This window comes from Furipterus horrens, unplaced genomic scaffold (assembly GCF_987537825.1).
Source record: "Furipterus horrens unplaced genomic scaffold, mFurHor1.1.pri manual_scaffold_10, whole genome shotgun sequence".
NCBI lineage: Eukaryota > Metazoa > Chordata > Mammalia > Chiroptera > Furipteridae > Furipterus > Furipterus horrens.
The window spans coordinates 37172336-37184745 of record NW_028327180.1 but is presented as its reverse complement, the minus strand read 5'-3'; the positions used below and the strand labels follow the sequence as shown (position 1 = coordinate 37184745).

At 48.8% G+C, this 12410-nt stretch overlaps 1 protein-coding gene across 1 annotated transcript; it reads left to right on the top strand.

The window, feature by feature from the left end:
- The first annotated feature begins 798 nt into the window (after positions 1–798).
- Positions 799–7047, top strand: POLR2E (RNA polymerase II, I and III subunit E). The gene is made up of 8 exons (XM_090289137.1): positions 799–931; positions 2495–2669; positions 4697–4812; positions 5438–5518; positions 5866–5924; positions 6031–6109; positions 6356–6440; positions 6767–7047. The coding sequence occupies exons 1-7, from the start codon at positions 875–877 to the stop codon at positions 6419–6421; spliced, it is 633 nt and encodes a 210-aa protein (XP_090145263.1). The 5' UTR covers positions 799–874; the 3' UTR covers positions 6422–6440; positions 6767–7047.
- Positions 7048–12410: the final 5363 nt, after the last annotated feature.

Here is a 12410-nt window from a genome sequence, read left to right as displayed (position 1 = left end):
CCTTCTCACATTATTGTCTATTATGTTCACCGTGTCTATCCTGTCTCTTCCTGGAATAGAAGGTGCGCTTGTCCTGTGGTTGTTCAGTAAATATCTGATTAAGTGTATTGCTGAATGAGAAATTACCGATGGTCTCAAGTTGGGAGGAGCTGGGTTTGACTGGATTGGGCTGGGTGAGCCTCCTGTATGAACTCATGGAGATACCCAGGCAGACAGGGCTGGGGTTCAGAGTACAGGAAGCAGGGAGGACAGAAGTGGGAGCATGTCATAAGCACCAGGAGCTATGCCAACCTCCTCCCAAGCATGGTTATCCCTTTAGATTTTCAGCTAACCCTCTTAAATGGAGGCACTTTATTACTTTCATCGTATAGGTGGAAAACTGAGGCTGCGGCTATTAGGTTGCACATGGCCCAAAGCCAACTGAGAGGACCGCCCCCACTGCAGCTGGATGCACAAATATTTATGAAGCGACTACTAGGCAGCCCGACTTTTCCTAGGAGAGCAAACCCCCTGGCCTCATTTTCTCTGTCCTCCCTTTTCTCGCCTCTGCCTGCTGAGATTGGAAACTGCTACCCTGAGGCTGGTGTTGAGGGGAAACCATAACTCCGGAGAAGCCGTACAGTCAAAGCCACGCGAGAGCTTCCAAGATGAGAATGGGCGGTGCCGTTTGAGAGCTACTACGGCAGCCACCCCCTGCTCTCCAAAGGCTTGGGCTGCCCTTGGTATTGACTCTCCCGAAGGTTGTTGCATTCAGGCGTCCGCTGAAGACAGCCCAAAATAAGGAGGCTGAGGGGGCCTGACCGGGGCTCGGCGCAGGCGCACTCGGCGCATGTCCGGCCGACCACAGGCACAGTGATTGCGAACAGCGGCAGGTATGGACGACGAGGAGGAGACGTACCGGCTGTGGAAGATACGCAAGACCATTATGCAGGTGAGTCCGTGTGGGGCCCCTTGCTTGGCGAGCGTGGTGAGGGCGGGCGTCACTCTCAGTGGCCCAGACGTGATTCCGAGGGAGTCCGGGAGTCTGGGGTCTGTCTTTCTGGGATGTTCGCTGTCTCTTCGTGTCAGGATTTGGTCCACGTGAAGAACGTCCAGACCTGTAAAGAACTTTTATAAGAGTCTATTTGAAGCAAAACTGACGACATTCCAGGAAGCAAGATGTCCAGTACCCTTTAGGAGAATGACAATGTTGCAGTTCCTGTTATGCATTTGGAATTGAGGAGGGAATGTAAGAAAGTTTACATGAAGGTGGTAGAAAACAGTACAGGGATTGGATTACAGGATAGTTAACAAAATTATTTGCTCTCCTGAGACTGGTCACGTGTGTTTCAAAGATGACCTGGATGCACAAGAACAGTGGACAGGACTTAACTTAGGCAAAGATAAACCTATTGCTAAAAAAGTTCTAGGTCTAGGGCGTCACTGTCCACTATGACCTGCCCAGTTAGGGATTTATGATAGATCACCCTGTGAGGTTACTTTCCGTAGAACCCCCTTTCCGTCCGCAAATCTCTTGTTTACTTCTTGGAAGGCTCCAGCACTACCCCAAGTGTGTAAGACAATTCCAGGATTGTGAGGCTGGAAGGAATCTAGCTTAGTTGGTCTGACCTGCCATCTTTCAGTGCGGATATCTCTCTCTGACTTCTCTTTTTGGTGGCTACTTCAGTGCTTCAGCCACCAACTTTTGAGTTACTCGGGACAGAGTGATAGCAGCAAGCTGACTGATCAATCACTACATGCCAGATGCTTTAAGCCATCCCATGGGAGGGAACCATTGTAATCCCCAGAGACCACAGAGGTGTGGGGTCTGGACCAAGACCTCAGCCTTTGCACTCACCTCACAGGATTCCTGCTGAGACTAAGCTTGTGCAGCCAAACCCAGCCTCTCTACTGCTTTGCAAACCTACCCCAAACCCAGGGACTGAAACCATTGTGCTACAGGCTGACAGTGTTGGGATCCTGAGAGAGAATCAGGCTGTGGGGATGTCACAGAGGAAAGGGGGTGAGGGGCCAGGCTGCGTAGCAGCTCTGACCTCCTCTTTCTCCATTTGGGTCTTCTACTCAGCCTACTGATGTCCAAGATGAGGCCTAGAACTGCTGACCCTCAGGCTGTTGCCTGGTTTCCCAACCAGAGTTTTCCCAGCCAGTGTAGCAACATCCCTCCTACCCAACTCTCTTCATCTGCCCCAGACCCCAGAGCCCCACCCCAAGTCCCAGCTCTGCAGCTGCTTCCCGATCACAGGCTCTCCCTCAGGGTTCAGGATAAAATGACAACACCCATGGCAGCTGGTTAACTGGAGCAGTCCAAAGGCTGTTTTGGGGTGTACTCCATCTTTGTCCCCACCTTCCCCATCCCTCTTTTCTGGCCTCTTCACACACCTGCCACATTGAGCCCCAAACTCCCTATATTGTCCTCATAGTGGCTTCATTTGGCCCAAGCTCTTGCTGCAATCCTTCCTCCACCCTGGGGTTACCTGGCTCTTTCTGTCCACAGCTGTGCCATGACCGAGGCTACTTGGTGACTCAGGATGAGCTGGACCAGACACTGGAGGAGTTCAAGGCCCAGTTTGGGGACAAGCCAAGTGAAGGGCGGCCACGGCGCACAGACCTCACAGTGTTGGTGGCCCACAATGATGACCCCACCGACCAGATGTTTGTCTTTTTCCCCGGTGAGTGCCTTTCTACTGTCCAAGGGGTCACGGTTCTGATGGAGCCACCTGAGGGCCTGCTCAGGATCCAGCTTGTAATAGCCCCCTTCTATATGACCCAGGAGAGAGAGCTCCCTCTTGCCCTGTGTACTGTGGGTGATACCATTGATAGCTGACCCCTCTTAAGTGCCTTTTCCAGTTTCCTTCTTGGCCTTGTTTCCCATTCTCTAATTCCTAGGCTGTTTTCTTCGACCAGGATTATCATAGGCCTTCCAGCCAATCCCCCAGCCCCTCCTGACCTCAGACCCACTGTGTCTTCCCTACACCAGCCCAGCTTCCACTCTCAGCACCTGCATTTCCTACAGCTCTTTCCTGTACTGTTGCAGGGTTCTTGCCTCTTCCCTGCCAATCATCCCGCGTCACCACACCATTTTCTCCTCCCTCTGCCTGCTCAGTGTCCACTCATCATCCCTGGAGACCTAGCTCAGGTGCCTCCTCTACTAGGACCCCCACTGAGCCCCAGGTTGAGCAAAGAGCCACTTAGAGGTGTCCTGAGACTCCTGTGTTCCTCTGTCTTAGCACCTACTCCACTGATGCAGCCTGGCTCTCAGGCCTACAGAAGTTGGGCTAGGTTGTGTCCAGCACCTTGGGGTCAACTCTGTGCCTAGAATGAAGGGGGTAGGTAGAAGCAATTGCAGAGCAGAGCCTGGTGGCACTTTTTTTTATAAAATTTATTTATTTATTTATTTTTAGAGACAGGAAGAGAGGGAGAAAGAGAGGGAGAGAAACATCAATGTGAGAAACAATCGATCAGTTGCCTCTCGCGCCCCCAACTAGGAAACTGGCCCACAACCCAGACATGTGCCCTGACCAGGAATCAAACTGGTAACCTTTCTATTCGCAGGCTGGCGCTTAATCCACTGCTCCACACCAGCCAGGGTGCTGGTGGCACTTTCTAAGAAAAGTGTCCCTGTGTTTGAGATGTGATTGTTTGAGACCTTGATGCATATCACAGGTCTCCCCTGGGGCCATCTCCAGATATGCCAGGGACCAACCCCTCCCTAGAGTAGGAGGTCTCACTGCACGTCCTGGTCTTTGGTAACACTGGGGGCATCACTGCTCCTCTGGGCCGTGCTTCAGGTCAGAACTGAACTTTCTGCCTATATTGGTTTGCTGGGGCTGCCATAATAAAACTACACATGGGGCCTGAACAACAGACATTTATTTTCCCCAGCGCTGGAGGCTTGAAGTCCAATATCAGGGTGTTCTCTGTGTTGGTTCCCCCTCAGGCCTTTGTCCTTAATGTGTAGATGGTGGCCATCTCTTTCCTGCATCTTCACAGGCTCTCTAATGTCTTGTCTTAATTTCTTAGAAGGACACCAGTCAGATTGGATCAAGGCTCCAACAGATGAGCTCATGTTACCCTGCTCATCTCTTTAAAGGCCCCATTTCCAAGCACAGTCAACTTCTGAGATCCTGGTGGTTAGGATTCCAACATAGGGATTTTGGGGGGAACACAGCTCAGCCTCAGACCCTGCCTGTCAGTGTAGTTATATGCTCTGCACGGAGATAGAGGGCCAGTTGGGAGTCTCCGTGAATCCTAGTGGCTGGAGCCTAGACACTGACCTACTAGGCTTTTAAGGTCCAGTACTTCTCCGGTGACAAAGCCTGCACCCTGAATGTTGTTGAGAAGGTAAGGACTCTGGGGTGTGTGGCCTGTCTCCATAGCAGATCAGCTGATTTCATCTCACCGCAGCCACGCACCTTACGGGGTCCCACACTAAACAAGACACTTAACCCGGGGGTTTCTAAACCTCGGAACAAGTGAGGCACCCAACCAAACCCAGACTCCCAGACCCCACTTCTAGACAGGGACACCCCAAGGTGCAGGGGCACAGACGCCTTTCAGAAGCTAAGTGATCTGGAGGCAGCCAGTCCCCTGTTCTGCAACCTGGGAAACTCAGGCCCCAGAAAGTGGTACCACACATGCCTGGGAAGGGGTGGGTGAGGGACCTGGCATTGTGGACCAGCATGGACTCTGCCTGCAGAGGAGCCCAAGGTGGGAATCAAGACCATCAAGGTGTACTGTCAGCGCATGCAGGAGGAGAATATCACCCGAGCCCTCATAGTGGTGCAGCAGGGCATGACGCCCTCCGCCAAGCAGGTAGGTGCCCCTACAGCAATGAGCCTGATTGCTCCTCTTCCTGTTCTACCCTGAGGTTCACTTCCCCTTCCTGTAGCACCTCCTGTGAGGCCCCACCCCTATTTTCACCCAGGGCATCTGCTGTACCCTGGGCAACACTTGCCTCTGGCCCCTTGGTGCATGGGCCCCACATCCTGATGTGGGAGCTACTGTCCTGTGTGGGCTGTGTGGGGCAGACCCAGCATCCCCCCTATGTGGAGGCTGGAGGAGCAACAAACCCTCTTCTCTGTGCCTTTGGGAGTCCTAGCCGTCTTGATCCTCTCCTGGAGAGGGACCGCCATGCCAGCTTAGGGACAACCCGTGAGCTTATTTAACTGACAGAAACTCATTCCCTGATACCAGGCCAAGGCTTAGAGAGTTGTGCTGAGGGCTGGGGCAGCAGGGAAAAACCCACACATGGGATGGGAGTTTTCACTATGATGCCTGGCTTTTTGTTGAGCACAAGATCAAACCCATTCATCCTCCTGCCTGCCCTGGCCTCTGGGGAAGAAACAGACCAGGTCCACTTATCTCCAGTCACATAAGGGTTGGGAGGTAAAGCCCTGGGTAGGAGTCGTGGCTGAGCCTGAGGGTCTGTTTCTTTTAGTCCCTGGTCGACATGGCCCCCAAGTACATACTGGAACAGTTTCTGCAACAGGAGCTGCTCATCAACATCACAGAGCATGAGGTGCAGCCTGGGGAAGGTGGGGGGAGTTGGGTGGTGGGGAGGGGTGAGACAGTAAAGGAAGTAGAGCCAAGCTCTCAAAGTGTGTGGCCTCCCGGGGCCCAGAGCAGCATCACCTGGGGCCTTGCTAGGAATGCAGGTTCCCAGGACCACCCCACTGAACTCAGGGGGGAGATCTGTTCTCCAGGGAGCTGCAGGGGATCTCAGGTTGTCTCCCAAGGCCTCTGCGTAACAGTCACAGGGTGAGGTGCAGACTCCCTGAGGGGCACACTGTACCCCTCTCCCATGTAGGGGTGTGGGACACAGTGGGGTCTGTCACGGCCCTCTGAAGACACAGGCTCTCTTGGCAGCTGGTCCCAGAGCACGTCGTCATGACCAAGGAGGAGGTGACAGAGCTGCTGGCTCGATAGTATCCTTTCTGGTCCCCATGTCCTCTCCTTTTCCCAGTCCTCTTCAGGATTTTCCATCCCTCCCAGTCAGCCCTGCATGGCTTTTTTCCTGACTGGGCTTCTTAGTAAACTCCGAGAGAACCAGCTGCCCAGGATCCAGGCTGGAGACCCTGTGGCTCGCTATTTTGGGATAAAGCGAGGGCAGGTGAGAGGCCCCTCCTGGCCGGAGAGCCCTGCCCCCAGCCCCTTTCCTCCTGGGAGGACCCTCAGGACCCACCCCTCCCGGACTCCAGCCCCTTTTAGAGTCAAGGCTGCCCCAGGTCTCCTCTTGGTCAGGGTCCTGGGGCTACCCGCCCTGCCACACCCCCACCCCACCATACCATACCACACCACACCACATACCTGGGTCCCTGGGGAGGCCCCTCCCAGCCCTGCTATCACCCTGACACAGGTGGTGAAGATCATCCGGCCCAGTGAAACCGCAGGCAGATACATCACCTACCGGCTGGTACAGTAGCCACCCTACTGCCCAACAGGTGAGACGGATGCCACCCCAACTAGGGGGCCTGGGCAGGGGTGGGAGTGTGTCTGCATACAGTATGGGGGTGTAGGAAACACAACTCTTTCCCTAAGTGAGCCCCACTTGTCACCTGCCCTGCTGATGGTCTGATTTGGAGCATAGAGCTCAGCTTCTCCTTCCTGGACCTGCTTTCCTCTGTGCTGTCCCAGACCCTCTCCCTGGTTCTGCCACAGCCTGTCACTGTCCACCTGTGGGGCCCAGAGGCCATGGGACCTGCAGCCTGGGTGTGCCCAGGTCCTGAGACAGGCATATCATGTGATGGCCCCATCCTCTCTCCCCCAGCCCCGGGGCGATGGACAAGTGGACTGTGACCACCCTGCTCTGGGCAGTTGGTGTGCTGGTGGCTTGCCCTGCGGGATTCTGCTCAACCATGGAAACCTCCCCACTGCTCCTCTGGACCCCAAGGCAGGCTGCCTGTTTGCTGAGGGCCCTTGGGGCCTCCCCTGGACACTGAACCCCACCTGGTGTTCGGTAATGATGCATCAGGAGGAGAAAGGATCCTGAGGGGAGGCCAGTGGACCTACCAAGACAGTTCTAGATTCTCACCTGCCCCCTGGGCACCCTGAGCTGCCTCTCCATAAATAGGACCTGAGTCTGAGTCACTGGTCAGCTCCCACTTCTTCCTGGCTTCCCATCTCTTTGCCGCCCCAAACCCTCTCCCAGGTTCTGCCACAGCCCTCACAGTGGCCTTGTCTTCGACCAACTGAGGGCAGCAGGCAGGGAGATTAAAACATCTGGATTTTGAGCTGGTATTGAATGCTGGGTGTTATAAAATTAAAGATAATTTTGAGTAACCAGTTTCACTTGTCTGAAAATCCAAGGTGGGAGAACAGGTTTGCCATGGCTTCAAAGTAGGGTCTCCATGGCCCCTCTCTGCTCCCCACCTTCAAACTGCCATAGCTAGACCTGGCTGGCTGGCTGTACACCTGTCCCCGCCCCTCACCCAAGGGGTAGGATTAATGTCCGGTGCTCCCAGCAGTGCTCCCCTGTGCTTTTCTTGTATAGGAGTTTGGGGTCCTTGCCCTGGCTGGTGTGGCTCAGTGGATGGAGCACTGGCCTGTGAACTGAAAGTGTCACTGGTTCAATTCCCAGTCAGGGCACATGCCTGGGTTGTGGGCTAGGTCCCCTTTTGGGGGCGTGCGAGAGGCAACCAATCAATGTATCTCTCATACACTGATTCTCTCTCCCTCTCTTCCCCTCTCTAAAAATAAATAAAATCTTTAAAAAAAAAAAAAGTTTGTGGTCCAACAAGTCCCTTCTCCACTTTAGTGTCTGGTTCCTGAAGGCCTTCTCTCCCTGGATTAAAAACAATTATATATATATATATATCTTTATTGAGACATAATCACATACCATACAATTCACCCATTTACAGTTCACTGTTTAGTGGTTTTTAGTATATTCACAGCTGTGCACCCATCACCTTCACTTCTGGAACATTTTATCATCAAAAGCAACCCCAACTCTCAACCACCCCATCTTCCCCACTTCACCTCTGCTGCCACTTTGGACAGCTATGCAGGTTGCCTTTATTTTCTTTTTTAATTGAATTTATTGAGGTGACATTGGTTAATACAGGTGTCAGGTGTACAAATCTATAATACATCCTCCATGTGTTGTGTGTTTACTAGCCCTTCCATCATGCAGGTTGCCTTCTATTGTCTATCCTGTAGCACAAGCAGGCCACTCCCAGCTATATTTTCCTGGTGGGTGGATGTGTCTACCTTTTGGAGAGACCAGACTTTGTACTCTGCTCTGTATTAATCACAAATGTGTCCCTTGGAGGTGGAGAAGACTCCTAGCTGCACTGAATTGTAGCAGTCTGCTGCATTTATTTCTGGAAATACAGTGTGTGATCCTTTCTGATCTTGCTTTTGGCACTGGTGTAGGTTCTTCCCTGACTGTGGGTATAAAGGCCTGGGTGATGGTGGCCTGGGCCAGCTGAATTCAAGCAGCATTTCCCTCACATTTGGAACAGTGAGGTTCTGTGGCCCAGCTGGAGTACAGATGTGATAATGGGCAGAGCACTGTTCTCATGACATGGGAAATGACTCCTTCCATAGTTCTCTGTTATGTTTACTTGTGCAAATAAAAAGAGAGCTTGTCTTCAGGTAGAAGGTGTGCAGGTAAGTGTAACACTGAATGTTAAGGCTGCATGCAGTGGGTTGGGGTACTGCCCAGCACCCTTGCAGGCAGGACTTCTGTCCCTGCTGTTCCTCTGTCAGTCTCCAGGTGTCCACATGGCCAGCTCCCTCACCCTCAGAACTGCTCAGATGTCACCTGGGGCTTCCATGGCCACTGATCTGCAATTTCCCTGTTCCCCTTTCTCAGTTTATCCTCCAGGCATTCTACATATCTGACATGCTTATTTTTATCCTGTCTTCCCCAGCAGAACATAAGCTTCTGGAAGGCAGGAGATCTGTTTTTCTCCACCAGTGTTTTGTGTAGAAATAATGCCTGACATATGGTAGATGCTTAAGGGCTATGACTCCCACATGCCGATTTCTGAATTCTATCCCTTAATACTTATATGCTACAGAGACTATGAAAGATAAAAAATGGGAAGAAAAAGGGGGGAAAAAAGACAAGTTTATGACATTTCTAAAAAAACACTATCTATAGTCATTGTAGAGCCCTACACACACCGAAAGCCCTCACACTAAGGATGGTTATTTGGGGGTTTCTGTAAATGGGCTTCCAGAAGCGGTTGCTTAGTAGGTCCCATGGTTATAATGATACTGGACCATTTAGCTCTGTTTTTCATGAGTCAGTTGCATTGTTCACTCTGACATGGGTGTTCCTGATGCTTTATGTAAGGACCGTGTGTGGCTCCTTTAGTGACCACTCATGCTTCAAGCAAAGCAAATGCTCAGATTCATTTGTGCAGTGTCCTCTGAAGAAAAGGCTCATTGAAGCTGAGGTCAGGCTTAATATGCACACTTTAATTCACCTAGTTATCTGTTCACTTACACTTTATGGCAGCACTAAGTACACCAATAATTGATGTTTGAAAACTAGGAAGCAAATTGAGAATTTTTATTTCCTGGTGGATGGAAAACTAGGACTTTAAAATAAATGTAACATACCCTGGCTGGTGTGGCTCAATGGATTGAGCATTGGCCATCAAACTGAAAGGTTGCTGATTTGATTCCCAGTCAGGGCACATGCCTGGGTTGCTGGTCAGGTGTTTCTCTCCCTCTTTCTCCCTCTCTCCTAAGAATATTATTTTATTTTTTAAAGTAAAATAGAACATTAAACCAGAAACTGATAAGCCTTGGGCTATGATGTTACAAGTCATTTCATGTTTGGATTTATTTATTTATTCCTTTATTTATTTATAGTGAGCGGGGAAGGGAGGGAGAAAGGGACAGAAACATCATTGTGTTTCACTCACCCCAAAATGGGGACTCGGCCTGAAACCAGGCATGTGCCTTGAATTAGTGTTTTGGGTTCCTTCAGGTGTATTCCCAGAAGTGGGATTGCTGGGTCAAAAGGCAGATCTATTTAATTTTTTTGAGGTATCTCCATACTGCTTTCCACAATGGCTGCACCAGTGTGCATTCCCACCAACAGTGCAAAAGATTCCCCTTTCTGCACATCCTCTCCAGCACTTGTTAGATGATTTATTGATGATAGCCATTCTGGCAGGTGTGAGATGATATTTCATTGTGGTTTTAATTTTCATTTCCCACTTTTCATACGTGTATTGGCCATTTTGTCCTCTTTGGAGAAGTGTCTATTCAAGTCCTTTGCCTGTTTTTTTAATTAGGTGGGGGTTTTTTTGTTTGTTTTTTGTTTTTTGGTGTTGAGTTTTTAACCTCTTTATAAATCTTGGATATTAACCTCTTATCAGATGTATCAGCGAATATGTTCTCCCATGCTGTGCATTGTCTTTTTATTTTGTTGATGATTTCCTTTGCTGTGCAAAGACTTTTTACTTTGATGTCCCATATGTTTATTTTTTCTTTTGTTTCCCTTGCCTGGGGAGATATATTCAATAAAATGCCGCCTGTGTTTTCTTCTACGATTTTTATGGTTTCGGGTCTAACATTTAAGTCTTTGAGCCATTTGAACTTCTGTGTGTAGTTTCATTTTTCTGCACATATCTGTCCAATTTCCCCAACACCATTGTGTTTTCTGTGTTTGTTTTGTTTTCTTGATTTCATTGTCATGTTTCTTTGCTTTTTATTTTTCAAGGGGAGTTTTTTGATTAATAATTATTTTCCTCAACACTATTCATTTATTTTGTTCTTACATTTTTAAAAAATTTATTTTATTTATTTTTTGCATGGAAGTGGTAATTGTTAGCCCTTATAATGCAGGAGATACTGAGCTAAAAATTTAATTTACATTATTATGCCAAATGATCACAGCAACATTGGGAGGTGGGTAAACTCTTCTTAATATGTGTTCTGTGGGTCTCCAAAAAAGTCTGGAAAGGGTGTGTAATTCATACCTCTACTAGAGATTCAAATTATGTATTGAATGTCTGCAGTAAAGAGATCTGCTCAACTTTAAGTTGGGTTTAATCAAACATTACCCAAAATATGCTTTTCTCTTTTTACATAAGATGTGTTGTCCATGTGGAGATGGAGGTTCCTGTAAATGCCCTTTAATAGATACAGAATAGATACTTTTCTTCATTTAACAGGAGGAAGCTGAAGCTCAGAATTTCAGTGACTTGTACAATGTCACATAGAGAACAAATAGAAAGGGAAATACCCTAAGCCTGGCCAGTCTGACTCAGGAGGTGGATCTTATCACCACCTCACTCCATGTAGACCCACATCACCTCATTTAGTTGTGATGGTTGCACATGAAGATGACAAAGCAATAACATAGTTGCACCTCTAGAATTGTTGAAAATTCCAACTCATCTGAAAAATGGATTTGAGATAAGATTGCATTTGTAAACCTGCTACTGAAGAGCAAATTGGGGTCCCCATTCCTGCTGCCACCCTCTAGGCAAAATTCCAGAAGTAAAGGTATGGTGATAAAGGAAAGGAGTCTATTCAAAAGCAGTCACTTATGCCTATCAAGTCACAGCTTTAATTACTTAAGCTATCAATTAAGGCTAAATACCTGGGTTCTATCTTTTCCCCTGTTAGTTTCTATAGGGTTAATTTACATCTAAAACAAAATACAGTAGTCCCTCTGTATATCGTGGTTCACTTATTGTGGCCTCGCTATCGCGTGATTTTTAAAAATAGATTTATCACGAATTTTTCGCTATATCATGGGATTTTGCGGTACTGTATACGTTACATAGGTTTAAGAGTGTAAAATATGTTTAAGAACATAAGTAGTGTATATAAAAGTGTGGGAAAATGTTAATAAGGGAATTGGAAAGGTTAATAAGAAATTGGGAACGGTTAATAAGTGTGTGGGAAGGGTTTATAAAATGAAATATATATAAATACTAAAATAAATGTAAGGTTCCTACTTCGCGGATTTTCGCCTATCGCGGGGGAGGCGGTGTCTAGAATGTAATACCCGCAATAAGTGAGGGAATACGTACAGAAAAGCTACACAGTTCTGGAAGAAGGGCATGCTTCTACCTCAGAACCTGTTCCCTCTAGAACACCCAAAGAACAAACCTCCCATCCTCTGCTAGGCCAGCTCCATCCTAGACTATGCCTGGAGTTCCTTCCCATACAAAATACCATCCATTGTAAAATGCCTGTAGCACAATCATCCAGGCATCCTCAGGGAAGAAGAGCCTGAGAGCCCAAGAGAGCATGAGAACCCAAACAGAGCCATAGCCTGAGAGAGAGCCAGCTCAGGAGCCCGAAAAGCTCTGTCCTTAAACTTTTAAATCTTTATGTCTAAAATCAGTTGGTTTGTGGTGGCCTTCTACTTCATTGTTATATCCTGGATTTGTCAACTCTTAATTTGTAGGGTAGCCCAATAAACTTTTAATCTGACC